The 27,062-nt window shown below is 44.1% G+C and overlaps 2 protein-coding genes across 5 annotated transcripts in view; both read left to right on the top strand.

The window, feature by feature from the left end:
- LOC143102407 (protein MTSS 1-like) overlaps nt 1-16,465 on the top strand; it is a 32,868-nt gene extending 16,403 nt beyond the window's left edge. Inside the window, exons 4-15 of one of the 4 annotated variants that reach the window (XM_076265962.1) lie at nt 1,906-1,990; nt 3,174-3,265; nt 4,049-4,123; nt 8,047-8,204; nt 8,797-8,904; nt 9,345-9,442; nt 9,663-9,882; nt 11,469-11,537; nt 11,908-12,162; nt 12,950-13,132; nt 13,600-13,768; nt 14,138-16,465. In XM_076265962.1, the coding sequence (XP_076122077.1) occupies nt 1,906-1,990; nt 3,174-3,265; nt 4,049-4,123; nt 8,047-8,204; nt 8,797-8,904; nt 9,345-9,442; nt 9,663-9,882; nt 11,469-11,537; nt 11,908-12,162; nt 12,950-13,132; nt 13,600-13,768; nt 14,138-14,772 (2,147 nt within the window). In that variant the 3' untranslated portion in view covers nt 14,773-16,465. Of the gene's footprint in view, nt 1-1,905; nt 1,991-3,173; nt 3,266-4,048; nt 4,133-5,272; nt 5,293-8,046; nt 8,205-8,796; nt 8,905-9,344; nt 9,443-9,662; nt 9,883-11,468; nt 11,538-11,907; nt 12,163-12,949; nt 13,133-13,599; nt 13,769-14,137 lie in introns of those variants that run through there. The other 3 variants (XM_076265961.1, XM_076265963.1, XM_076265964.1) reach the window with 3 other exon arrangements.
- A 2,142-nt stretch (nt 16,466-18,607) lies between these two features.
- LOC143102406 (transmembrane protein 65-like) lies at nt 18,608-26,634 on the top strand. Its single transcript, XM_076265960.1, has 8 exons — nt 18,608-19,009; nt 19,191-19,496; nt 20,086-20,130; nt 21,650-21,717; nt 22,006-22,060; nt 24,476-24,518; nt 24,833-24,938; nt 25,944-26,634. The coding sequence occupies exons 2-8, from the start codon at nt 19,223-19,225 to the stop codon at nt 26,073-26,075; spliced, it is 723 nt and encodes a 240-aa protein (XP_076122075.1). The 5' UTR covers nt 18,608-19,009; nt 19,191-19,222; the 3' UTR covers nt 26,076-26,634.
- The last annotated feature ends 428 nt before the right edge of the window (nt 26,635-27,062 follow it).

Genomic DNA, 27,062 nt, shown 5'->3' with positions numbered 1-27,062 from the left:
TTATCGTAAAAGATAAGTTGTTGTGACATTGTTGGGTGTGTGTGTGTGTGTGTGTGTGTGTGTGTGTGTGTGTGTGTGTGTGTGTGTGTGCGCGCGTGTGTGCGCGTGTGTGCGTGCGCGTGTGTGTGTACTCTTTCTTTCTGCCGCCATCAGAAGCTCTGAGATAAGAACAAGTCTGTCCCTTGGTAAGAGATACTGGCCCACGCCTCATTGCTTCCATGTGCGCAAGTCATTTTCAGTTTGCACTCTGAAACGGCATTTGTGATGGTAGCTGATAGACGTGACCAGAGATCGTTATCCGTCCCGAGACAGAACGCTCTCCTGATGAATGGCATTAGTGTGGATTTGACACATGGGCGTTTGCCTAAACCCGCCGTAATCCTCCACGCAATTAAAACAGGAAAGCTGCTTTATTTATGGGGAGCCCCCCCAGCCATTGAGGGAAGTGCGGAGACAGGAGTGTAAGTGTGAGCGTGCAGTGTAGTGTTTCTGCCACTGTGCACTCACACATGACAGGCCAGCGGTGGCGGTGGTGGTGGTGGTAGCGGGCGGCTCCTGAAAAGCACTATTTATCTCTGAGGACCGGCGCGCCCAGAAGTCACAAACAACAAGTGAAATGTCAGGAGAGCAGTAGCGGCAGCGCTCCACTCCGCTCCGCTCCTCTCCGGCTGGAACAGTCCCGGGTCTGTGTGTATTGTGCTGGCCGGCCGAGGAGCGGAAACAAAAGTAAGACTATCTGAGGCCCTCTGTGGGAGGGAGGGAGACTGTATGAAGGGAGCCGGCCTGAATAGACGGACTGTGGGCTCGTGTAGAAAGAATACAACGCACCGATTGACCCAAGACGGAAAGCATTCATGAGGTTTGCCCCCCCCCCCCCTTTCTTTTTTACATCATTTAATATTTTAGGTTTTTAGTTTGGGGGAAAGCATAAAAGAGAAACTCTCTTTTTTGAATCTTTGAATCTTCTTTGGAAGTGAAATCATGTTAACTTGTTTTTCCACAACCAAGTTGTCGGCTAATTGGGGCTAAACCTTCGTGTGTGTTGTTTGTGTGTGTGTGTGTGTGTGTGTGTGTGTGTGTGTTGTGTGTGTGTGTTGTGTGTGTGTGTTGTGTGTGTGTGTGTGTGTTGTGTGTGTGTGTGTGTGTGTGTGTGTGTGTGTGTGTGTGTGTGTGTGAGATAAGCACTTCTCCAGTCACGTGAAGGTGTCTGCTGTAGGTCAGCGGCGTGCCATGCAGAGTATAGTAGCTTTTCCAGACGTGTTGACTCCAACATGTTTGTCCATCTCACACACACACACTCCTGGCCTGTGTGGAAACTTGGGCTGGAGCGCAGTGGAACATCCAACAGACACAGCTGCTCTCCCGTCTCTCCTCCTCCTCTCTCCAGCCAGTGTGAACTCAAACTCAGGCCTCTCTCCATCTCCCTCTGTCTGACAGGCATCACTCACGTGTGTTCATTATGTCCAGCTTCTGTGCCTCATCTGTGCAAGATGAGCCTCAGCTGCCTTAAGAGCCGTTTAAGCAGCGGAAGTGATATCTTTGTGAGTTTGAATAGGCGCTGTTCATCTGCATCTGCTGCTTATTCTGCACGTCTGAGGCAGAGAACAGTCTTAAGAAATATGCCATCAGAGCAAAGAGAAGAGAGGATGTTTTATGTGGGGCAGGCTTAAGAAACTGCCCTTATTGAAAGAAAAAAAGGATTCACTGCAGACATTTTTTGTGTTTAATGAGTTGTTGTGTCTATATTTTAGTTTTCTACACCTTTTTGAATGTAATTAAATATCACCTTATTGCTCTGTGTGGTATTAATACTGTCTGGTTGTGTTTGGTGTTGCAGGGAGCATCAGAGACATTGGCCCTGTGTGGTATTAATACTGTCTGGCTGTGTTTGTGTGTGTGTTTCAGGGAGCACCAGGGACATCGGCTCGGCCCTGACCAGGATGTGTATGAGGCACAGAAGCATCGAGGCCAGACTGCGGCAGTTGTCAATGTAACATATTCACATCCCACCAACACCTCTTAATACTCTGTCGCCTCAATACCAATGTGTAAATGGATAATGTTCCTGATAAACAAGAGGTCTACAAATCCCCCTCCCCTTGAAAATGCAGCAGTGAGCACAGAGGACGAAGCTGTTTTGTTTTTTTTGGGGGGGGGAGTTTGAGTCCAGGTCATTTTCTGATCCCACCCCATCGCTTCCTGTCACTCTCCACTGTCCTGTCACATTAAAGGCATAAAAAGACCCCCCTAAAACACTGTACCCCGCTCTGATATCTGACTTAGGGCTCGATGGGAGTGGAACTTAAAGCAAGGACTCAGGTCTCAGACGGTCAGGAGGCCCTGCTGGTTTTTCCGCCTCTTCTCGGCGGCCTTCGAGCCGCCCTTACACACACAGCACACAGGCGTGTAATTTGAGAACGGTACTTTGGAGGGAGCTCACCCTGCGTCTCCGCTGCCGTTACTGTAAATCAGAGACTTGTGGTCGAGCTGTTGGAGAATGGAGAGAGAGAGGGAGTGGGAGACAGAGGGAGGGATGGAGGGATGGAGGGAGAGAAAGAGCAGGAAAATCAGAGACTAAAATAAAAGTCTGCAGACGGAGTTGCTATTTTCGCTTCATTCCTGCATTGGAGTCACACAGTGCCGTGGGACAGACAGATAGGCAGACGGGTGGGCAGACAGGCAGACAGACAGACAGATAGGCAGACGGGTGGGCAGACAGGCAGACAGACAGACAGATAGGCAGACGGGTGGGCAGACAGGCAGACAGACAGACAGATAGGCAGACGGGTGGGCAGACAGGCAGACAGACAGACAGATAGGCAGACGGGTGGGCAGACAGGCAGGCGGGCAGAGGCTTGCTCAATGGTAACATCACTACAGTGATGCAGTGGCCAATCAGTCAGACATTCAACTGCTCCATCTCAGGATACATTTGAGCTCCAATGCATCTTCTGTTTTCTACCACTTCCTTGTGACCTTGTGAGGTCATATTTGTGGTGGGTTAGAAGTCGTATAGCATGTAGCTCCAGAGCAGGGCTGTAGAGCAGGGCTGTACACAACATAACTCAGGCTGTGAGTTCTTTTCTCAGGGAGTGCCCTTGGATGAAGGCATGTGGTATAGGTATGGGCTGGTGGCATAGGCTAAAAAGTCTTCTATGCGTGTTCCCTCACAGGGCTCTCATAGACTGCCTCATCAACCCACTGCAGGATCACATAGAGGACTGGAAGAAAGGGGCCAACACTCTTGACAAAGACCATGCCAAAGGTGAGCTGTCCAGTCTCTTGTGCTGGCCATTCCTTAGCTCTCCTCTTGGCTGCTTAAATGTGACCGATTGACAATTTAAAAAATATGTAATTGTGAGAGGTTTTTTGCCTTCTAATAATCTATGTCTATAATGCTCCTTTGGGGTTTCTGGATTGAACAGTGTAGTACAGAAAAAGACAAATAAGGTCAATCAAAATGGTAATAACTGCCACCCATTAAGGGCCATTCACATCAAGAATGATAACTATAAAAAAAAATTGTTCTCGTTAATATGAATGACGACGTTCACACAAACTATAACGACATGAAGAACGGTGTTGTTGGGGATCACTTTCAGAGCGATTTTGAGAAAAAACTAACTGCCAATCAGCACCCATCACATTTTAGCCATCACATTCATTAACACAAGGAGAGACTTTGCTTATCGTTGGTCAGTGTGGACACTTTTATCGTTATGGTTATAGTTATCGTTGTAGTTATCGTTCCTGGTGTGAACGCCCCTTTACTATTATATTTCAAGTTAAAACATGAAATGATCCCCAAATGCCAAAGCACATATGTCAGGACGAGGATTACATATGACCTATATTTAGTGTGAGGCCCCATGGAATCGTCTTAGTTTAAAAGACCATCCCCCATCGTTGGCAATATTGCTCAAATGTTGCGTTTAACAGCTGTTTAAACACATGAACGATTTCCTACATATTTGTGTTGTTGTTGTTGTTGTTGAGTGTACTTCTGCTTTCCATAATCTGGTGAAACTGTTGTGTCTGCATCTCACAGAGTATAAGAAGGCCAGACAAGAGATCAAGAAGAAGTCTTCAGACACCCTGAAGCTGCAGAAGAAGGCAAAAAAAGGTAGAGGAAGTAAGAAGGTCACCCCCCTGCACACACCCCCAGTCATTTCAGCTATCTTCATCCTAAGCAAACAGATGGCTGCAAACAAACGCCCCCAGCTGTTTGCCCAATAGAGAGACACAGTGACCGTGAAACACTGAAAACAGATGTGTTCTAGGTCAGCCAGTTTGTTCAGTGGGAAGGGCCAGACACTAAAGTGTGATGAATTAGCCCATAACAATACTTGAAAGAACTTTTGACCATTTGCTAACTTATTTGAGTTTTTGTGTGTGTGTGTGTTTTTGAGTAATTAAAATGAAAATATGTGACTGCATCATCCCACAAATGTTCTTGCAGTAGTTCTCAGTAGTTGCAAAAAGTTCAGAAAATCTCTTGCTACAGAGGAATCTTGGTAATCTATTTGCTATTTAATCTATTTTTGTTTGTTCGACAATATTTATAATAATAATCCCCCTGGCACAAAATGGACACAACTTTAGAGAAAGACACTTTCTATATTTAAGGCGCACAAGCTTTTTTTTTTTCTGCCACAAATAGGCGTTTCATTGAACACATCTGCCTGTTTAGAAAAAAAATCTGCAAAGCCTCAAAAGCATTTGCATATACATCGCCATGGGGTTTTTGATCTGGGTGGACTGAATATAGTGGAACCAGGGCAGTGAGTGAGCGAGTGAGCGAGCGGTCTGTTGTGGGCAGCACAGGGCAGGTAGAAGCACGAGGAAACAGGTGAAAGAGGAAATGACAGGTGATTGAGGGTCCAGGTGGTGTCTGAACTTGCCAGAACAGGTGCAGCAAAAGAGTCTCAGAGCAACCTGCAGAATGCCTAGTTTTAATGCAGTAGGCCAACACCTTACAGGGGACAGTTGTGACCATGACCTCACTAATCAAACACACTAATCACTTCATCTCTTAACATCCACACTCACCACCACAGAATGTATTGGTAGGAAGTCACACCTTCAGGTGTTAATCAATTAAGCATATTGTTCAGTTTTATAGGCCTATATCTTACACAAGGTCTATTGTAATAACGTTTAGGCTTGGCTCCTGCCAGGGAAACTCACCTAGTTAGAGGATGGTGACTCAGTCATCTGATCTCATTTGTTTTGCTCTTTTACACTCATACTCTCCCTTCTCCCGGCCAGTGCTGTTTCCAGCTGATGCCATGGGTAAGTCCCTCAGCCCCTGCCCCACTGTCCCTAACCCCCGTCACCGCTCCTCACCCCCCCCCCCCCCTCCTCATTCCACCATCTCCTCCCTCTGTGGAGCTGAGGGGGTTTCACCAAGCAGCTGATCAGATTTAACATGGCAGCAATCCAAGTCTGTGTTCTCCACATGGATCCCACTCAGGCCAAGATACGTGTACACTACTCATGACACAAAGCTGAAATCAAATCATGTACAATTCCAGCTCTTGGAGGAGTGAGTAAATGTTTGAATTAGTCTCTGCAGGGCTGGTTTTCCTCCTCAAGTGAATGGACAAGGGGCAATTAAGAACACCAGGGCATGTTGTTCCACTCTAAAATGTCCTGCAAAATATATGTCTCATTTTGTCATTGTGGTTAAATAGCCTCCAGTTTGTCCACTCTAACAGAGGGATGACAATTTATGTAGGATGTTACTTGTAGGTGCACAAACACGAAACTTCTTTAAAACTAAAATTAAAGTTATTTTTAAACAGGCATACCCAGCCTAATATACCTTTTAAAAGTCTTAATCCCACAAGATGTGCCACAAGAGAGTGCTACAGTATATTTAGACTTTAGGATGCTTTTGTCACATCACAGCAATCTTGTGAACCACAACAAGACAGTGTAAAGCAGTCTAAGTAAGGCTTTAGTGGCAATGCAGGCTGTCGCCTGACACCTCTCTTTGGTGGCAGCTCTCCACACGGAGGCTTCCTCATCTGAATGTTGCCTGTCGAGCGCAGAGCTTAGAGCTCCGTTCGCCGGAGTTAACGCGGGTTCACGTTTGGCCTTCCGCTGCCCTCCCCCCTGCAGTGCCCGTCCTATCAGATGTGTGTACACAAACCCTCGCAGTCCTGTTTGTGTTGTGGTGTTGTTGTGCATGTCTGCATACGAACGCTCTGTCTCCCCCGCGTTCATGAACACCCAGCCAGTCTGTGTTACGTCTTGTCAACAAGCATGCCCCGGTACTGCACCAGCTGTGACGCATGCATGCTGGGTCCCGTGTCGTGGAGTCATTTTCAGTGTTTTGGTTTGTGTCTGAACTTAAGAGTCACATCTTGTTATCATGCCCCTCTGCTTAGATGACGATGGGGAATTATGTGTAACCATGATATATCTGTTAATCATTATGTCGTTAGGACAATTCAGCTGTTTATAGACAGTCAGCTTGAGTCATTCATTCCTCGTCAATGATCAGCCAATGCTCTTTTTAAAAAAAGCTAACATTGTCGGCATATTATGGGCAATCATCTTTTTCTGCATCCTCTCACCGAAAACGTTGTGGTGGACCGATGGCTATTTGGAATTCTGCCACAGTTAAGAAAATGGCCACAATAAATGATAAAAGCCACAAACTGGATGGCTGCTGACCCATACAGCACACTTCTTCTTCCCGTGGTTTCAAACAAGGAAACTCCAATCTAGATGCATTTAATAAAAAAGACACAGACATAATAAGAGCAGCTCTGCCTTGGTTTAGCAGTAACCCAAACTGTCGTTTCATGTGGGGAACTCTAAGTGCTTGGTATGACCAGAGCAATTGAGAACATGTGCTGAATGTCATTTTCCCGCCAGACTCTCGGCTATTGTAGACGGAAGACTGTGCATTCCTTGGCCAGAGAGGAATACCGCATCATGTGTTTCTCACTGACAACAAAAAAAAAATGTGTCTGAGTCCGTGCCACCTACCGAGCCGCCTTCCTGGGAATGACAACTTTTAATGGCATATTTGGGAACTTCAAAGCCGTGTTTGCCCTCAGAGGACAGCTCTGAGGTCCAGGGGTCAGGAGCTGCTTGGCGGTTGTTTGCTCTCGTCGGCCCTTGTCATGCTCCATCTCCTCGCACGCCCCTTTCCAAAGAGAAGGGGGGAAACCGGTTTAAAACGTGATTATTTACCCTTCTCTGACCTGGCCAGCGTGCTTTATTAAGCCCTGGGTGGATTTATGAGAACTCTTGATTTCGAGATGTGGGTCAGCGTTCGTGTAAACGAGCTAATCCTACAAAACACACTCGTACCGTTAGCCACTTTTCCTCCGTTTCTCTGCCATACGCTTCAGCCCCAACATCAGGCTTAACTTATCACTACATGTGCAGATTTGTACATAAGCTTTAGACCTATTCAGAATTTGAAAAGCATGCACGAGCCGAGCTTTACCAGTTCATCCAAACATGGGCCTGTTGAAGGCCGACTGAGAGAGTGTTTATATTTTGACCGTGCCCTTGAGAGGAGCAGTGGGCACTTGGGTGCATGCCAATAACCTTGGCAACAGTAAGCCCAGGGTGAGGTAATGAACCAGGCACTTGGAAAGTACACTCTTGTAAATTAGGCTTTGCAACTTTTAGGTTGTTGATCATTATTTTAAAATTGGGATGCTATTTCTGCTGTGCCGATTCTCTCCCCTAAAATGTTGTCTTCCCTGAAGATAAATAGTGATTATGCATTTTTTGATTAGTGTTGTCTGATTTGCATTTATTTGCCTTACTAAAGGTGAGCAGAATGCACCCATCATTGCTTTTATTTCTATCGCCACACCTGTCACGCTTGTCATGCCATTATATGAAGCACATCTATCATAAGATTAGAATGTGTGACCATGGTTTGTTTCTCTCTCTCTCGCTTTCTCGCCCTCTCTTTCTCTCTCTCGCTTTCTCTCTCGCTCTCTCTTGTTCACTCACTCTCTCTCTCTTGTTCTCTATCTTTCTCTCTCTCTTTTTCTCTCTCGCTCTCTCTCTCAGGCCGCGGTGACGTCCAGCCCCAGCTGGACTGTGCCATGCAGGACGTGAGTGATAAGTACCTGCTGCTGGAGGAGACGGAGAAGCAGGCGGTGAGGAGGGCCCTGATAGAGGAGCGTGCGCGCTTCTGCTCCTTTGTGTCCATGCTGAGGCCTGTGCTGGTGAGATACGCAGCCGAGTGCACTCACACACACGCGCACACACACACACACACACACACACATACGCACACACACATGCACACACACACACATGCACACACACACACATACACACGCACACAAATGCACCCACCCACACGCACGCACACACATGCACACACATGCACACAACCCCCCCCCCCACACACACACACACACACACACCCACCCACCCACACACACACACATGCGCGCACACACACACACTTGCACACACACACACGCACACATGCGTACACACACACACACACACACACACACACACACACACACACACACACACACACACACGCAACTTGCTGAACTGCAGAATGTCCAGAAAAGACCATATAGCTTTCTGGGTCGTTCTGGTCTGCGCCCACAGTGGCACTCCTATCCCCCACAGGCCAGTGCCTGTGCAGGCATTCTAGGCCATAATGAACATTGTGAAGATTGTGGGTTGAAAATGTCAAGACTGTCAGTGTAATAATCATTGTTCATACATTTAAGAACTTTGAACGTTTTTCTTGCCCTTTGCAGACGGATTGTGAAGAATTGTGTTTGTGTGTTCCAGGATGAGGAGGTGTCCATGCTGGGAGAGATCACCCACCTGCAGACTATTGCAGATGACCTGAAGTCCTTGACTATTGACCCACATAAGTTGCCCGCTGCGAGTGAGCAGGTGGGTGAACTACAGACCTATCGGCCGTATTGGCTGGACTGAAAACAGGCAGCTCTCCAAGGCTTTGACCCATCATGAGAGCTTAGTCCGTTACAAAAAAGTGATTTTACACAATACATGTCAGACTAGTTTACATACCGAAATGAAACAAATATTATGGATAAACTAAATGTAGTGTTTATTTGATTTTGAACCATTTTGATGTGAACTTTCACATTATCTGTTGTTGTTATCATATTCTGTTGAGCCAGGGTTCCTACACATTCATAATAATAATACAAAATCCCCCTAAACTGATTGCACACTAGACGAAACAAAATGACTAATCACTAACCATAGTTGAGCATGTAGCATTCTTTATGTTTTTAGTGAGTGCTTTAAAGTATGCAAGAGAACCAGTTTTGACATGACTGACACATGCTCTCTGCCCCCACCTCTAGGTCATCCATGACTTAAAAGGCTCCGACTACAACTGGACCTACCAGACCCCTCCGTCCTCACCTATCAACGCTGTCTCCAGGAAGTCCAGCATGTGCAGGTACACAAAGTGACAGTCACAGCTCCACATACTGTCAGATCCAGCAGGCTGGGACGAATACTTTTTGTATATATGGTGACCAAGAAGCAGTGGAGTGGAACAGGACAGTTTCCCCTTCATTAGTCCTCCAGGTCTAAAACTGTTTGTGTGTGTTTGTGTGGCTGTGTGGCTGTGTGTTTGTGTGTGTGTGTGTGTGTGTGTGTGTGTGTTATTCCTACAGCGGCAGTCTGACCAGTGTGACCAGTAGCGATTCGCGGTCCAGTGGCTCCTACTCGCACTCGCCCACCAGTACCCCGCACTATCGGTACCGCAGCTGCACTCTGCCACCCCACTCCTCCAACCGCCTGGCCTCCATCTCCTCCCACGACTCCGGCTTCATCTCGCAGGACGCCGGACAGTCCAAGTCCCCCTCGCCCATGCCCGCGGACGCCGGCACACAGGTGAGACGTCACAACACAAGCACGGGACGTACCGCTAGCACAGCTGGTACAAACTCTCCCCTGCTCCGGGAAAGTGCTGTATGAAGTGAAGAAAGTACAGCTTGAAAAGCAAAGATCGGTCATTTTGAAGTGTGTTTTCACTAATACAAATTAGCTGCGAGGCTAACTGTTCAAAGGAAGCTCTGTGGAGAGCTTTATACTCACTAGTCACTACTGTGGCAAAATCCTCACTTCCAAAATAAAAGTGAACTAAATCCCTCATGTCTTCATATTCCTATTTTGGAGGGTGTTCCTCTGAAAGAGTTCTCTTATCTGACAGTTCCCCCTGGTCTCGTGTTGTCTCGTCCCCTCTCTGGGGTGGATGTGTCTGATAAACAGAGCCTGGGGAGTCCTCCCACATTCCCACTGCACTCTAAACGCATTACCATACTTCATATCAGCGTCCCATCACAGGGCAATATATGGAAACTACTAGGGAGCCTATAGGGTTCAAGATAATGTCAGTGACATTGGCTTATGTTAAGCATGGAGCTCCCCTTTCCCACACAGATAGAGCGAGGCCATGAACTTCCTGTGTCTCCTCCTCGCTCTCCTCTCCTCCTCCTCTCTCCTGCTCTCCTCTGCTGGGTCTTGAATGATGAAACTTCATCACCCTAAAGCCGTGAGCCCTATTTGGCCTTCTTATTTCCCCTCCCATGAGCCTCAGTGGCCTTCTCTCTCTCCCCCAATCCAACATTCTAGAATCTAGTGGCGCTCCCACCTCGTCACGTCCCTCCTCTGGCTCCGACATTTCTCCTCACTGCCCCCATGACCTCATGTCTGGTGACAGGAGTGTGCTCTGTGCTCCTCACAGCCTGGAGGCAAATGAAAGCTCAGGAGGTTGAGGTTTTGGGAGCAGAACATTCGGCCTTTTTCCTCAACCATGTGAAGAGCTGAGTTTTTTTGGATAGGTGACCACGGCTTGGCGTACTAGCCACTTCCTCCCCACTGGCAGTCGGGTCTGCACCTGCGGTCGCTTGTGCTGGTGCTGCCGCGCTTGCCTCGAGGTTTCCACGGCAACTGCCAATAAGGATATCACGGAGTGCACCAGCACCCAATCCACCATCCCCACTCCCCCTGGCCCAGTCCAGATCCCAGTGCTTCTGCCCAGAGCCTCTCCGTCTGATCTGGGACCTGTGCACCGGGCCACCGCTGCTGCTGTTTCCACAGCTTAACTGGAGCCCAGGAGACTGACTCACTCACTCCACGACTGACTGACTGAAAATCCTTTGGCTCTGGCCGAGCCCCCAGCTGTCTGTCTGTGTGTGTGTCTGTGTGCGTGTGGAGCGGTCTCCAGACCGGCATCCTGTCAGCTGTCAAATGGCGTGTGTAACCTCCTGCTCTGCTGGCCGAACTAGATCTCTGACTCTTAACTCCTGCCCACTGCCCGCTGGCCTTTTCTCTCAGCATCCGTGTGTGGCTTTGAACTTTCTTGCTGTGTCTGCTGTACTGACGTTTTCCCTTCTCTTTCTAACACTGTGTGTGTGTGTGTGTGTGTGTGTGTGTGTGTGTGTCCTGTGTTCCGCTCCCCTCTGCATGGCTCTCAGCACCGCAGCTCTGGAGTTTCTGACACACCTGACGCCACCGATGGCAGCTCTGGAAGCCCAGCAAAAAAGGTGACCCCAACCCCTCCCCATCACTACAGAAAAGGCTATGTGGCCAGTGTCCCGCTCACGTCACAACCTAAGCATGTCGCTAGCTCTCCTTCAGTCATCACAAACCTCTTATTTTCATTTTATGACTTTTGGACATGACCTCAGTTGAACTCATGTTTGTCTGTTTCATTAGTTCTTTGTTTGGAAGTGTCTTCATCTTTACTTTTAGTATTGTGTTTTGTTGTGTTTTCCATGTCATTATTTGAACCATCATTGACATTGCCAGCTCATTTTTGTTTTAGTTCTTTCTTCATTTTTTGTGTCTTGTCTTTTGTTCTTGTTTTTTGTTTCTGTCATTGGGTGCCATGCTCCATGCACGCTCCATGTTCAGTTGACCAATGGCTTTGAGCACTACGGGCTGCCGGACTCCCTCTACCTGGCCGGGGTGGGTGGAGGTGGCAGTGGCGGCGGCAGCAGCCTCTACCCCTCCTTCCCTCCCCCCGCCTCCCCCTCATCCTCCTCCTGCTCGTCCTCGTCCACCCTGCGCTCCTGGTCCCGGCCCCTGTCCGCCCTCATCCCAGACTACCCCCACTACTGCACCCTGGGCCCCGGCATCATCCCCTCCTCCAAGGTCCCCAGCTGGAAGGTTTGTTCTCCGCTCCTCCATCGCACTCCTCCATTCTCCTCCCCCGCTTCTCCTCCTCATCTCATCGAGCTGGGAGGTTCCAGGTGCCTCTCAATGTGCAATTTAGAGCATGAATAGCCAGACTTTATGGAGTTAAAGGAGAACTTAAAGGTAATTTTTCACATAGATGTTTCTCTAGGTCACTGAGTACTGTCGGTACAGAAAAAAAACGGTGCTACCTGGCTCAAGTTGCTGCAGCCAACAGCTAAAGCAGCCAGGCAGTTACAGAGCTACTCTCTGGGGGGATGATTTTAAAGATGCCCCAAAAGTGTAGCACTGTAGCTGCCTGGCTTTTCGTTTTTTTTCCGTACTGACAGTACTCGGTGACCTAGAGAAACAGAGATCTGTGTGAAAAATTGCCGGAGTTCTCCTTTAAGTGTGAGATATGATACAGTGTTTTTATGTTAACCACGAAGTTTCACACCATATAATATTCTGGAGGCACATTGCCAGTAGGTTGTGTAGATGAGGCACATGGAAACCCATAACATATCATTTAGGTCAGAAGCTTATCACCTTCACTGAGCTCTGAGATTCTCCTTTTACCCACAATGTGATGGTGTACTCAGAATGACTACTATGGTATTCACCTTTTATAGGCTATTTATAGGTTAATTATTGTGTGGTGGAAACTACAGAATGCTGTTGAAATGTGTGTCATAAGGATGATGACATTGTGTGTGTGTGTGTGTGTGTGTGTGTGTGTGTGTGTGTGTGTGTGTGTGTGTGTGTGTGTGTTTCTCTGTAGGACTGGGCCAAGCCTGGGCCCTATGACCAGCCCATGGTGAACACGCTGCGTAAGAAGAAGGGCAGCGGGAGTGTGAGTGTGAGCACGGAGCCCCCTCCTCCAGCCCCCGCTCAGCCAGCGCCCCCCAGCAGCCACTCCACTGACCAGCCCCCCAGAGTGTGCCGGATGCTCGCCATGCCCAAGGTAAAGCCCACGCATGTCCACAAACACCCGGACTCATGCAGCCACATGCATCCGTGCATACCAGTAACCCTAGCCATGCAGTAGAGAGAGCTGGGTGTGTCTGTGCAGGAATGCATGTATGTATTGGCTATGGGGGGGGGGGGGGCATTGGGCTTGTCTGTGTATGTATATGTATGTGTGCCTAAGGTTAGATGAAATTGAGACTTCTTACTGTCTGGTACATGTAGGTTTGTGGAAGTTTGTTTGTTGTGTGTTTTATGTGAGCATGTGTAGCTTAAATGTTATTATTTTGCTGTTTGCCTTTGATTAAAGTGTCTGTCAAATGAATAAATGTAAAATGTAATGTAAATGTATGGAAGTATATAAATATATGCTTGCATGTAATTAATGGCAGGGGCCAAACAGTTTGTATGGGGATTCCAGCAGTCTGTCTAATTCACGTGTGTCTGTGTGTGTCCCTCCTCCAGCCTGCGGAGGACCCAGACCCCCATGCAGAGCTGGCGCTGGCCCTCTCCTGTGGCCTGCAGCTGGATGCACACGCCCAGGGCTCCAGCCAAGACTCCCTGCAGTGCTCCAGCGGCTACAGCACCCAGACCAACACACCCTGCTGCTCCGAGGACACCATCCCTTCACAGAGTACGACCAGCACACGCACACACTCTCACACGCACACACACACACACACACACACACACACTCTGATGCACACATGCTCACGTACACACACACACACACACACACACACACACACACACACACTCTCATGCACACATACACACACACACACGTGCAACCATGGACACACTTGCATGCACACACTCAACCACATGCACACTGTCACGCGACACATGCAAAAACATGTGTTCAAACAGTAGCACATAGGCAGCAAAATATGTCTAATCCAATGTAAAAACAGACAAGCACAAACAAGCATTCTGCTGGCCTAGCAGTATAGTGATATGCAATTGCTGTCCTCACATACCGTCTCTCGGCTATCTGTTTTAGTGTCCGACTACGACTATTTCTCCATGGGCGGGGAGCCGGAGGTGGACCAGCAGGACTTTGACAAGTCCTCCACCATCCCCCGTAACAGCGACATCACCCAGTCCTACCGCCGCATGTTCCAGACCAAGCGGCCGGCCTCCACGGCCGGCGTCCCCTCTGGTCCCGCTCCGGTCATAGTTACGCCCGGAACGGCCACCATCCGCCGCACGCCCTCCACCAAGCCGTCGGGCCGGCGCGCCACCATCTCGGGAGGTGGGCCCATCCCTATCAAGACCCCAGTCATCCCGCTCAGGACCCCCGCGGCGCCGGACGCTCGGCCCAGCCTCTGCTTCGGTCAGGGCGGCTGCGTGGCCAGCGAGGAGGAGGAGGAGGAGGAGGACCCCCCCAGCCCGGAGTCGCCGGCCTCGGGGGAAGGAGAGCAGCTGGGCATCCTGCCGGTGTCCTCCTGGAGTGGACAGGCCTCCACCAACCCCCCTGTTCCCGTCGGTCAGACGGGGAAGGGCTCCGACGGGCTGCTGGACGGGATGGACCCTGATGACCCTCAGGGCGACACGATGCTGCTGGCTATTCGGCGCGGCGTCAAACTGAAAAAGACTCCAATGACCAGTGACCGCTCTGCCCCACGCATTGCCTGAGTGCGCAGCAGAAGGCCTCTCTGCTTACAACAGTATAACAGGAGGCACCAGAAACAAGACTCTAATTTACTGAGACAGGCGTCCAGCTGATAAGTCAGTAAGACTGTGTATGTGTGTGTAGATTACATGTGTAACCATCACAATATCATAGCCCACCTTTTTTGGTTGTTTTTTTCTGTGGTCAACCAGTGGCTATAGTATGTATGATAATGATCCATCCCAGAAGAGCACAAAAGGCCTGGTTAGGAGCAGGGACAGGAAGAACTTCTTGGGACCCTAATGATTTGAGCGTGGGCAATGACGCCTTATTGGAATTGTGTATATCAGTCCATCACTTTTCTCTTTCTGTCGTGTTAAGCAGCTGAGGCCAACACCTGAGGTGCTGTATCATGAGGCGTTTTCCAGTGGTGTCTTGAACAAGTCCGGTTGTGCAGGTGGCAGGTACCATCCTCATCCTAGATGCTTATAATGGAACCTGATCCTCTCTGCTGATTCCTAGCTAGAATTGCAGCAATTCAATGGTGCAGCAGTTCAATCACTTAGTTTTTACTCAGAGATCATTAATGACCTCTTTCGAAGCAATATGCTGGCTCATAATTTTACATGTTATGGTTGAAAATATCTGTACAGTTTGTGTCATAATGGTACAAAGAAGCAACAGAAATGGGAAAAAAAAATACTATGGATATCTGTATAAAGATGAAAAAGATTTCAGATGGTGACACACTAAAGATTTTACTCACTGCTTCTGCTTATCGGTTTTGAGCAATTTTTGTTCAATATTAGGAATGCATGACGCCTTACCTCTGTAAACTGCGCATTACATATTATAATGTTGTTTATCTCAAAATAAGCTATGGTTTACTACACAAACCTTCTGTGATGTACATGAACTGGTTTGTAATGGACCCCCCCCCCCTTGCATCAGTTTTTGGTTCAGTTTTAGAGTAGAGTTGTGCTGGTAAGGGAGTGATTTAGCCAAACGTGAAACGCTAAAAAGACTCATTGTGTTTTTAAATGACCTACTGTCTCTCATACCTCCGTACCTTTTTTGTGATTTAATTTTGTACATAGTGTAGATAGTTTTTTTGTAATTTTATAGGTTGATAAATAAAATGATCTCTCCTCCCCTAGAAGAGATTATCCACAGTTTAAATTCATAGGTGGCAGAGTATTAAAGCATTCAAATTTAGGTAAAAATAATTCAAATATGATATTAAAGCACACATTAATAAAAATAAACTATCCAAAATGGTATTAAGAACATATTAATTACGTAGCTGACTTCTTTGATGTATTGGTTAGTAGATTTCTGAAGTTGGCCAAGTTGAATTTACGCATCAATGTTGGTATTGGTCTGCAATAACAAAGCTATTAATATTTTCCTTAGCTCACAATGGAAATGCTGTGTGCGAGCTATAGATAGTGCAAATATAGCATACCCTTTATCAAATGCATCATATTGAAGAAAATATGTAGTTTCAAAGTTTCCACAGACTGTTTATGTATGTAAGCCAACATCAGTGATTTATAAGAATCTGCATTTTTGACCTGTTCATTTAGTGCTCTGACCTTTGTGTGAGTCTCCTGTTGCTTTTAAAATGTTCCATTCTACCAGATTCAGTGGTTTTATTTATTTTCACGTTTAATCACAGCTTTGGCACCAAATAAAAAAAAAAAAAGTGTTTAAAGAGTTTTGTGTGGGTGTGATTTTTCATTTCCTCGCCAGAGTCGCCACCTATCACAAAGATGTAGCTTGTCCTGTTATTCCATTTAAATTAAATATTTTTAGACATCCCAGTGTAATCCGTTACCTTTTCACTACTCCTGTCAATTATACTCTAAGTATTAACTAAGTATTCTGACAGTGTTCTAAAATACTTCCTTAAAAACTAAAAGGTCATTTTACGATGTCACTATTTAGATTACAAGAAACCACTGGTATGTTGATTATCGAACTGCCTATTAATCACACTGAGAGTGCCAGTACCTCATAGGATAAAGATAAAGAGCTGTCCTTTGTTCTCAGGTCTAACAGGAACATGAAGGCTTTGCTGTTGGTTCTTTTGTTGTTTATTATGGTTTATGTCAAACACAATACCTAAATAAATATGACTCAAAGGTACCTATTCTTAAATACTGGTGGAAGTTCTATCATTATGCATTAAAAATTAACGTGTCTAAGGTCCGCAATGAGCTGTGATGTCTTTGGAACTGTCCTAATGGCCAGATGCTGATTCCAACTGCAGTGTAAACTTTTTCTTTCACAGTGTGCCCCCTGGTGGCAATGTTGTGAAATTGGTGACTGACTTTCTACACAAGCACGCCCAAGTGTCCCAGTCATTCCAGATTTGCAATGTGGATCATTAGTTGTTTACTTTTTTTTCTTTTCTTTTTATATAGACATCTTGTTCAACTTGACACATACAGCAATCGGTTCTTCACACATAAGTATTGGACAGTTTAAATGTGGATCTGTCGTCTTGTACCTCTAACTGACTGAAGAAGTTAAAAAGGATTTCTGACTCAAGTTGACCACATTTTCTGCTCAAATTATACTACCAGGTACCTTCTGTGAATTTTTTAGTGGTTGTGGAATATTTCCCAGACAGACCCAGCCATTTCAGCAAACAGGATCATCCCTATATTTTCCCAGGGTTCTTTTGCCCAATGCAGTCCTGGCCAAACAAAGTGTTTCAGGCTGATGCATACAATTCCAACCAATCAACATGTTGCTTCAGGAATATGCCAAGGTGGGGTTTCATTTGATTGGTTATTGGGTTCAAATCTCAACACAATGTCAAATATCAGAATTACATACTGTACCTTTAAGTGTCCTCTTGAACCTACATGTAATGTTGTCCCTTTACATTTAATCCTGCATTTTTTATATAAATAATGGTAATCTGTGCAGATGAGAGTGATGGAGGTGATATGCAAATAATCTTTTAATCAAACATGTTCCTTACAAAACAATACAGTAGTGCATGGTAAGAAATGTCAGAATAATGTATAACTGGATGACAACATAAGGTCACCATTATTAATGCACCATATAATTATTCTTGATGCCTTATGTTTCCTACATGTCAGCCTAACAAAAGAAAGAAAAAAGATTATACAAACCCAGAAATATATCATAGCAAACTATGATTTTCCCCAGATCATGTCCTGGGCTATTCCACTGAAAATTTACTTTTTACATCCATAACGCCAGTGGAATGCCTTGGCATTTGTATGATGTGAATGATAACATTCATTTTTTGTGCATTTTTTCTCATTTACATTTTTTAGCCAAAAATAGCAAATGCTCAAATTTCATGTAATCATTCACATCATACCATACCATCATATATTGGTGTTATGGATGTTACAATTAATGTAAACATTTATAAAATGGAATTGCCCTCCTATATTTATATATGCTCAAGTGTCAAGGGCAGTCAGTGAAAATCGATTGAAATAAGGTCATGTCTCCTGATAAATGTGTTGTAGTTAGTCCAAAATCGCTAGGCCTGCATCATGTTGTTGGTGTTGGTAAAATGTCTATCCCAGCCTATTCCTCTGAAAAGGAGAACATTGTCACAATGACTTTTTCTGTCTGTGATGTGTTTGTGATTTTTCTGAGTTTTACCTTGATTTTCAGAAATAAATGTATCTATCCCGAGTAGTTTTATTATTCATCAGTGGTTGGGGTCACAGACAGTAAAAGAAAGGTTGGGGTTACCCCTAACACTGCTCTCTATGTTTTCCTGGACGACCTTCCTCTTTTCATGGCCTTGCCTTTCTAACCACGCCCACCCGCGATGACATCACAGTCCAAACAGATTTTGGATAGAGGGACCTTCCTGCCCGCCGGGTGACAATCTTGGAATTGCGTTAATTTTAGTTTTTTCATTTTTTTTTGTGCAACCCGCACGATACCAATGGGTTAACAATCTACAGTTGTTAAATGAGGACAACGTAAGACGAAATCGTCTGTGTACGTCTGTGAAATCGTCAGAGGCTACGTAAGGATCGTTTTACCCAGTGGAAAATGAGAGGCCAGTGAAACAGCCTCCACCATCATCAGGGTGACGGACTCCGGGGATGGGACCTATCGCTAAAGCTATGTGGAAAAAGATAATGCATTCAGTGTACAGTAACTAACGATGTTCAATTCACTCCAGCCTGGTTCGGAAGAATAGGCCTATTGGATGTTCTGACTGAACACGTAGCCTATAGCATCTCTTTGCAGGTAGGCTACACCATAGACAAGCTACTGTTGTGATGATGTAGGCTACATGATTCAAAAAAGCAGAGAAGTGAGAAAGATGTAGATGGCGAACACATTCTAATATGTTAAGATACATACCTATAATATTGTTACGAAATGATGACGTGAATAGCTAACATTTATTTTACGGTTTCCTCCGTAGGTTTCCTTGATGCTATTGGCTCCATCCGCAAGATGCTGCCTTGTTTGTGGAGAGCCGTGCGTCCTGCCTTAACCCTGCGGACGGGAATATTTCCTGGTCCCGTGCGAGGAAACAGTTCACCTATCTACCGCAATACTACGTCCGTTATCCAAGCCTCTCACTTGGGCACCCATCCTCTTAAAGAGCCTATGGAGCCTATGACCTCTCCGCAAGGAGCCCGGGAGTTTATTTATAGCCTCCATCCCACGGAGCGAACATGCCTTTTGCGAGAACTCCACCGCTTTGAGTCTATTGCAATGGTTCAAGGTAGGATATGAGTCTTAACAAGGCTAAATAAACCAATGTCCAATAGTTGCGTGTTTACACATGCATACATATTATGTTTACAATGAGGGAAACTGCTGTAGGCCTGTAGTGCACTGCAATTTACACGAATGCAAAGAAGAATGCAATTTACTTTGTTGAACAAAATAGATGATTAATTTATGATGTGTGAAACATAAAGGCAATTGGAAGTAAGCAGATTGCCTATTTAAGAATGACAGACTGACAGTACAGCAAACAATGTAGTTGACCAAAATGTTTTCTTTGAAATGAACAATGTGACTGTAAAGCCAGTCACAGCTGGGCTCTGCCATGCACAGTGGGCACATTTTTTGTACTGTAACGTTACCAGCATGTGATTACTAGAGATGGGATACTGCCCCTGTCATCAGAATCACCAGTTGTGTTCGCAAGAGGTGTCATGCAAAGGACACAAAGGAGATTTCAGGTCACAATAATGATGTCCTGATATTGACTTAGGTTATGCTGTCGGTAATGCAGTACAAACTACAGCTATTTCTTTATCTCTCAAGTAGACCTCACCCGATGACATTATTTCTCTTCCTGACAGAGCAATTGGAGATGGCACCTCCAACTTCTGCACAACTTAGATACGGTAGGAGTACGCAGAGGCTAAGTGTTATCTGTATGCTAAGTGTTATGTATAATACACTGATTCAGTGTACCATGTCACTCAGAGCCTGAAGAGCAACATTACTAGTATTTTTCCTGTCAACCTGAAAAAATCTAGCAGTGATCTCGGCTTAGCTACATTTTTACACAGTCCACCTACCGTGACATCTCACATTGTTTCCATGCCTGTAATTGTCAGTGACTTTTCCAGACGACCTCAGTCACTGTTTTAGCACGTGCTGTATTTCAACCGTCCTTCCCGGTTTCCCACTCTCCCATGGTGGGGTTGAATGCTGACTCAGCATATTTGTGTGCATGTTCTATCATCCAGATAAATAAGGGCACGACTCAGCGTCACACCAAATGCAATTAGATGTAATGTGATATAATTTCTTGTTGCCTTTGCCTTCTATTCATGGCTTTGTCACGCATATGATTTAGACCTAGAATCACTCCCATGTGAAAATGTCGGCTCCTACTTGTCAGAGTTGATTTAGTGAAAATTGATTCTGTCCCCTTCATCCTACAGCCTTCGCATGAAAAGGAATCAGTTATCTCGACTTTATTTTTCCCTTGAGAGTGCAGTTGTGTGTTTTACCATAGTGTGCAATGAGTTGTATTGTCCTTTGTCTATATGTGCAAGTTGTCTTACAGTTTGTTTTATATCAATTGGTTTTTTTTCATATTCGGTAGAAAATAATTGAATTTACTTCGATTACAAGGTAAAAAGAAACTACAATATACTGACACATTTAAATGTCAACTAATAGGTTCAGAAATGCAGTGCTGTTGCTTAACCCATTTACTCCTAAAATGCCTGCTAAAAACGCCTATAGAATCCTATGGCATTCTAGACTAAATAACCTTATTTCCTGAGGGTTTTCTGAAAACATACTAAAAATTGTCAACGTCCACCAAAATGTTATATCTAAGCCTCTGTAGCACCTAGAAACATGAAATAAAAAGCATGCTGCGCTACGCAGCATCCAGCGGGAGGGTCAATGTTGGGCTACGCAGCATTCAGCGGGAGGTTCAATGTTGCGTCATGCAGCATCCAGCGCGAATGGGTTAACAGGCAGAGTGGAAAGCCATTAAGCCTGAAAAACATTTCACCAAAAACGCAGAGCTCTTGCTCTGTATCTATTTTAAGTACAGTATCATTCATGGCCAATACACGCACTGTAGTTTCACTTGGTGGTTGGACATTTACTTTTACTATTTTTTGTTTTCTGTGTGTCTACACGTGTGTTTGTGTGTGTGTGTGTGTCCTTCAAATAGGAAGGGGATTTCACACAGCAGACAATCTACAACAAAGCCTATTTACCGTTAAAACCAAAATCACTAACAAATCACAAATCATTAACAAAAACAACACCAACAGAACAGCCTTCAAGAGCTAGGGTTATCAAGCAGGCACCTTCCTTCATAGGCATTTCATTGAATCATCATCATAATTGTCTTAATATAACCAAGTTAATTGATTTTCTGGTCTTTCATTTCAGTACTTTTCCACAATGCTCTTCCGTTCATTGGGTTTGGTTTCCTGGATAATGCCATCATGATTGTTGCGGTAAATCAGAATATTTCTTGATCTCTTTTAGTCTTGTTATGTTACTTCTCTGTGTTACGTCACACACACTATGTTACTTCGCTGTGTTACGTCACACACACACACACACACACACACACACACACACACACACACACACACACACACACATTAGACACAGTTTAACCCCAGCTGTCATTTCAAAGTCCACATATTCAGTATTTAGAAAAAGTTTCACATAAGATACCAAATATTATGTAAAGAAATAAACAAAATCATGTTTTTCAACAACAATCCTTTGATCTACAGGGTACCCAGATTGAACTCTCAATAGGCGTTATCCTTGGGATCTCTACTATGGCAGGTAAAGAATGGCTATGCTGTCTTTGGTAGAGCAAAACTGAAATAAAGTGGCTGCATGAAGCATTATACATAATAATAATAATAATAATAATTATTATTATACATTTTATTTATAAAGCGCCTTTCAAGACACCCAAGGTCGCTTATAAATAAAATTACATATTACATATTAGGGAGGGGAGGTCAGCAACTACTCACAACGTCTCATTTGTATATGTTTATATTTCAATTTCTTAGTCGACTCTTTTGTCCAAAACAACGTTAGATTTTAACCAAGGACCAAACAAAACACACCAGAAGTATAGTTCACCCCTCCCTTCTGTATTCCCAGAGAAACTCCACACAGTGTTTCATTTTTGTTTGTCAAGTCAGTCAAGTCAAGTTTATTTATATAGCGCATTTCATACACAGAGGTCATTCAATGTGCTTTACATAAACAAAACCAAACAATAATAACAAATAAAAGCATAGAAGTACGAAGCCCCTAAGGGGACATGAACAAAAAAAATCTAAAGTTTAGTTTCATGAGCTCACGTGAAACTTTCATGTGCTCACCTGAAACTTTCATGTGTGCACGTGAAAGAAGCTCCTTTCTTGTAGATATGATTTTAGCCAGCTGATAGCTATGCCTGTAAATCTAACCCAGTGTTCTAGTCTGTGTAGTAAAATATTGTGATCAACAGTGTCAAATACTGCACTAAGGTCCAGTAGCACTAGGACTGATGTTTTACCTGAATCTGTGTTGAGACATGTCATTGGAAACTTTAATGAGAGCTGTTTCAGTGCTGTGATTTGCCCGTAAACCAGACTGAAAGTAATCAAAATACCCATTTGATGTTAGGAAGGTGGTTAATTGATTAAAGACTACTTTTTCAATAATTTTGCCAATAAAAGGTAGATTGGATATGGGCCTGTAATTGTTTAGCATGGAGGCATCCAGGTTATTTTTCTTGAGTAGTGGCTTTACAACAGCTGTTTTCATTGACTTAGGAAAAGTGCCAGACAGCAGTGATACATTTACAATTTGAAGGACATCCGCCGCTATGAGGTGAAAAACAGTTTTGAAGAAATTGGTAGGCAGAGTGTCTAAGACACATGTGGAAGAGCTGAGATTCTGTACCGTTTTTCGTAATCTATCAAGCTGAACTCTGACATCAAGTTAAGTTTCCCTCTGTTTGTTGCTGGAAGTTCAGGTTGTTGAATTGGTAATTGAGCGGATATGTTGAGTCTGATTTTGTCAATTTTACCTTTAAAAAAAGATGAAAACTCATTGCATTTATTAGTTGAGAGAAGTTCAGGCGCTAATTGTGAGGGGGGATTTGTTAACTTATATATATATCAACAGTGCTCCTTTTGATATATTTCTGCACTGAATCGCTCGCATGAAACAGAAAAAAAACCCATACCTTCTATTCTCTAGCTGAATCACCGTTGCAGTGCAGTTCAAGCCGCGTCTGACACATGGTTATGGTGGAGGCACTGTGGCTGCTGTAGCCCGTTAACATGGGCACCGAAATGAAAATCTAAGGCAATGGAGCCGTTCCACAGATGCCTCACAGGCAATGAGTTCAAGCCGCTAGTCATATGAGATTATGGACATTGGAAAGGAAAATTTCAAAATGTAAGACAGTTACACAAAGTATTGCATTTTTTAATGCTGTTAATGGTACAACACCATTATAAAGCATGAAGTACATACTATACCTTTAAAGTTATTGTGGCATTGATGTTTATCACAGATAAGAACAAAGACCTGACACTTTTATTCATAATAATTATTTAAAATTTTCCTTTCATTAGGATACCGGATAGTTAGGCCTATTTAAACATAATGTCCCACCTTGATCAGAACTTTCCAATATACCCAGGGGGCAAAACCCCCATTTCTTCGGAAATCAGACATGGGTTGTTGTAAAAGGTTGTTGTACAAAAATGAAATCTAGGATGTCCAAGGATCACAATCTGGGTGCACAACCTGGTCAACGAGTTACTGGAACCCACAGGATATGTTCAAACAATGTGTGTCCCTACTGCAAAAGAAACACTTTTAACCTGATTACTCAGTCACTATCAAATGCCATCATTCTAATCTGACTGGATATCTCCACAATAGCTCATGCTAGAAATTAAATAAACACATCTACAGACACAGGAGAAAACAAGCTTTCAAATGACGCTAATATGCTAAATATTACCGTACAATTTTACATTGTGTTGAATGAATTGGACAATTTATCGTTTTTTAAACCCTCAAATATCGAAATCGGCCTTTAAAATCCCATATCGGTCGGGCTCTAGGTTTACTGGCATCTGCGTGATGCCAGTAAAAAGTAATTCACATAATGCAGTTATTTTCCAGGTACACAGGGAGGCCTAATACTCCTCAGAGACTAATACTCTTCTCTCCCTAACCTAGCTGCAGGCCTTGGAAACCTGGTATCAGATCTGGCTGGTCTGGGGTAAGCATGATTAATAAAGGGTCCTTTTATGAAGATAGTGGTATAATAAAAAAAAACTGCATTTTGTTGGCTTTGTACTTGTACTCTGCACAATGACAATAAAGCTGAATCTAATCTTATCTTGATTTTTTTATGATTAACATATAGCAACTTTTTATAAGACATAAGACAGTAAGGCATTTGTATGCATTGGCTGTATACTGTATGTAGTACCTGTAGAGTAATGTATATTCAGAGTAGTTGAGAGCTACCCGAGTGAGTCATGTTCAGTCTGTGGGTGACTTTGTTTTTTGTGTGTCTTGTTTTGTGTGTAGTCTTGCAGGTTATGTGGAAGCTTTGGCCTGCAGGATGGGGATGCAGATACCAGACTTAAGCCCCAAACAGGCCGACATGTGGCAGACACGGCTCAGCTCTCATTCTGTAAGAACTCCCTCCCCTTCTCAGTTGCTTTCCCCTTTTATCCTTCACACCGCCCCAGGTTTTGCAGTGGGTTGGTATATTTAGTTCTGCTTCCTCTAATCAGTTCCTTAGTTTTGCTGACGCTTACAGAGAGGAATTTCCTGTAGCACCGGCCATCTCAACTTCTTGCTTTTGTCCTTATATGCTGCCTCAGTGCGATGTGTGATCACACCACCACAGTAATGTGCCCCTGGACAGCTTTATTACTCAAAGCTCTGTTTCACATAGGAATGCGCTAGGATGGAGGACACTTCCCCAGGGCTACATAGAGATCAATAATATTGTGGCTTAGGCAATGGTTGGCACTGGCGCACACACCCTCCATGCATATGCTCTATCTTTTTCATGTCATTGATGCTCTTGTTTGTAAAACATCCCCCAATACATAGGATGGGCAATGGATTGTCGATGGATTGTGTCTTTTCTACTCTACCCAGATTTACATGATGTATGTGTGCTGCTTGCATGAAATATTAATTGCAGCTGAATTGTTTTACTGTCTTCCTGTCGAAATGTGTAGTTACTTTGGACATAACTTTCACACTACAGACGCACACTCACTAACTACTAATAACTAATACGCATTATTTGATAAATGGCTGTGTTCATTTTATTTACTGACCTTTACTTTACTTCAAATACTCTACTCCACTCTACTCTACTTTACTTTACTTTATTTGGCAGACGCATTTATCCAAGGCGACGTACAAACAGGTTTTGACATCAAGAAATGAAAATGGACATTAATGTCACCATAACACACGTCATAATCATCATTAAGGTTAATTTAGAAAAAGTAAAAATAACCCATAAAAGACATATGATAATTTGCCAAAAACTGTAAGTACAGCAAACAGAATTGTTAAAAAAAAGTAAAAAAGACATCATAATCATCATTAAAAATCATTAAGAAAAAAAGCAAGAAAAAGATAGAACTCTAACTGAGTCTCCTTCCACGTCTTTTAGGGAAAAGCCATAGGAGTGGCCATCGGCTGTATACTGGGGATGTTTCCTCTTTTCTTCATCAGCGACGAGAAGAAGGACAAGAAGGATGGAAAGGACGGTGCCCAGGCCTCTGTGGACCCCAAAGCTAGCTGAATAGCCTATCCAACGGCTATCTGTTCAAGGACTTGCCTGTAAAGAGATAAAGACTACCACACACAGAAAACAAGAGCAGCATAGCTCTCCAACAGCCGACGTAATATCGAGAAATTAAATTAAGACTCCAATATGCATGGTTTTAATGACGCGCTCTAAAATCTAAATCTCTTTAACATCTCAACTATTTTTTTAAATATCAAACGGGAGCACAACCCTCTACAATGTCTCTGCCACCTTTGTCTGTATTTACCTCAACTGTACTGTGCAATCTAGAGATTAGAGCTTTTTTAGCTGTTTTAATTCACAACATTGTCACAACATTGTCAGAGCTGTTCCAAGCCAGCATGCCACTGAAATTGTAGGGGGGGAAAATGGGATTTTATTGGCTTATTATTAACTTATGTGACTTTACCTCTCTCACCCTAGCTGTTTAAATCAGTCTTTTTTTTAGATTAGAGTTGGAACATTTCCATGTGGCTTCCCAATATTTGCTGTATAACGCTTAATTTGATGTGCAAGAATGTTTATAAACATTAAAACACCACCAGACATTGATTCATAATACGTATGATGTGATTCCATTTGAAATTCAAGCCTAAGTTTGTTTTTCACCCTGAAAGTGCTCTGAAATATTTTGTTTAACAGCAGGTCAGCCCAAGGATAAATATACCAGTTGTAGCTCTTTGGCATTTCATTGCTTAAACGACAGGAATGTGCAAATGATTCTGTCAAGATAGTGATAGGAGTGGATAAAAGAAAAGAAAAACAGTAATGGTGAATTGGTCTAAATCATCATTATAAATCATCCCCAATGTCAGTTCATTCCTTCACCGCTTTTCAGTATCCCGCCGGCGGGACGGTTACCCCCCCCAACATTCTAAATCAATTGTATGCACCATATTGCTATGTAGCATAGTAATGTTATACACCATTTCAAAGCTTTGACTCTTGGGAATCCAAAAATGACAACTTTTTTTTCCACAA

Source organism: Alosa pseudoharengus, unplaced genomic scaffold, assembly GCF_046254945.1.
Source record: "Alosa pseudoharengus isolate Yale_2024_CS ecotype anadromous, Long Island Sound unplaced genomic scaffold, YU_APseudo_1.1 YU_APseudo_1.1_scf_4, whole genome shotgun sequence".
NCBI classification, from domain to species: Eukaryota; Metazoa; Chordata; class Actinopteri; order Clupeiformes; family Clupeidae; genus Alosa; species Alosa pseudoharengus.
Note: the sequence above shows the minus strand (reverse complement) of the source record. Positions and strands in the feature narration are given on the sequence as shown.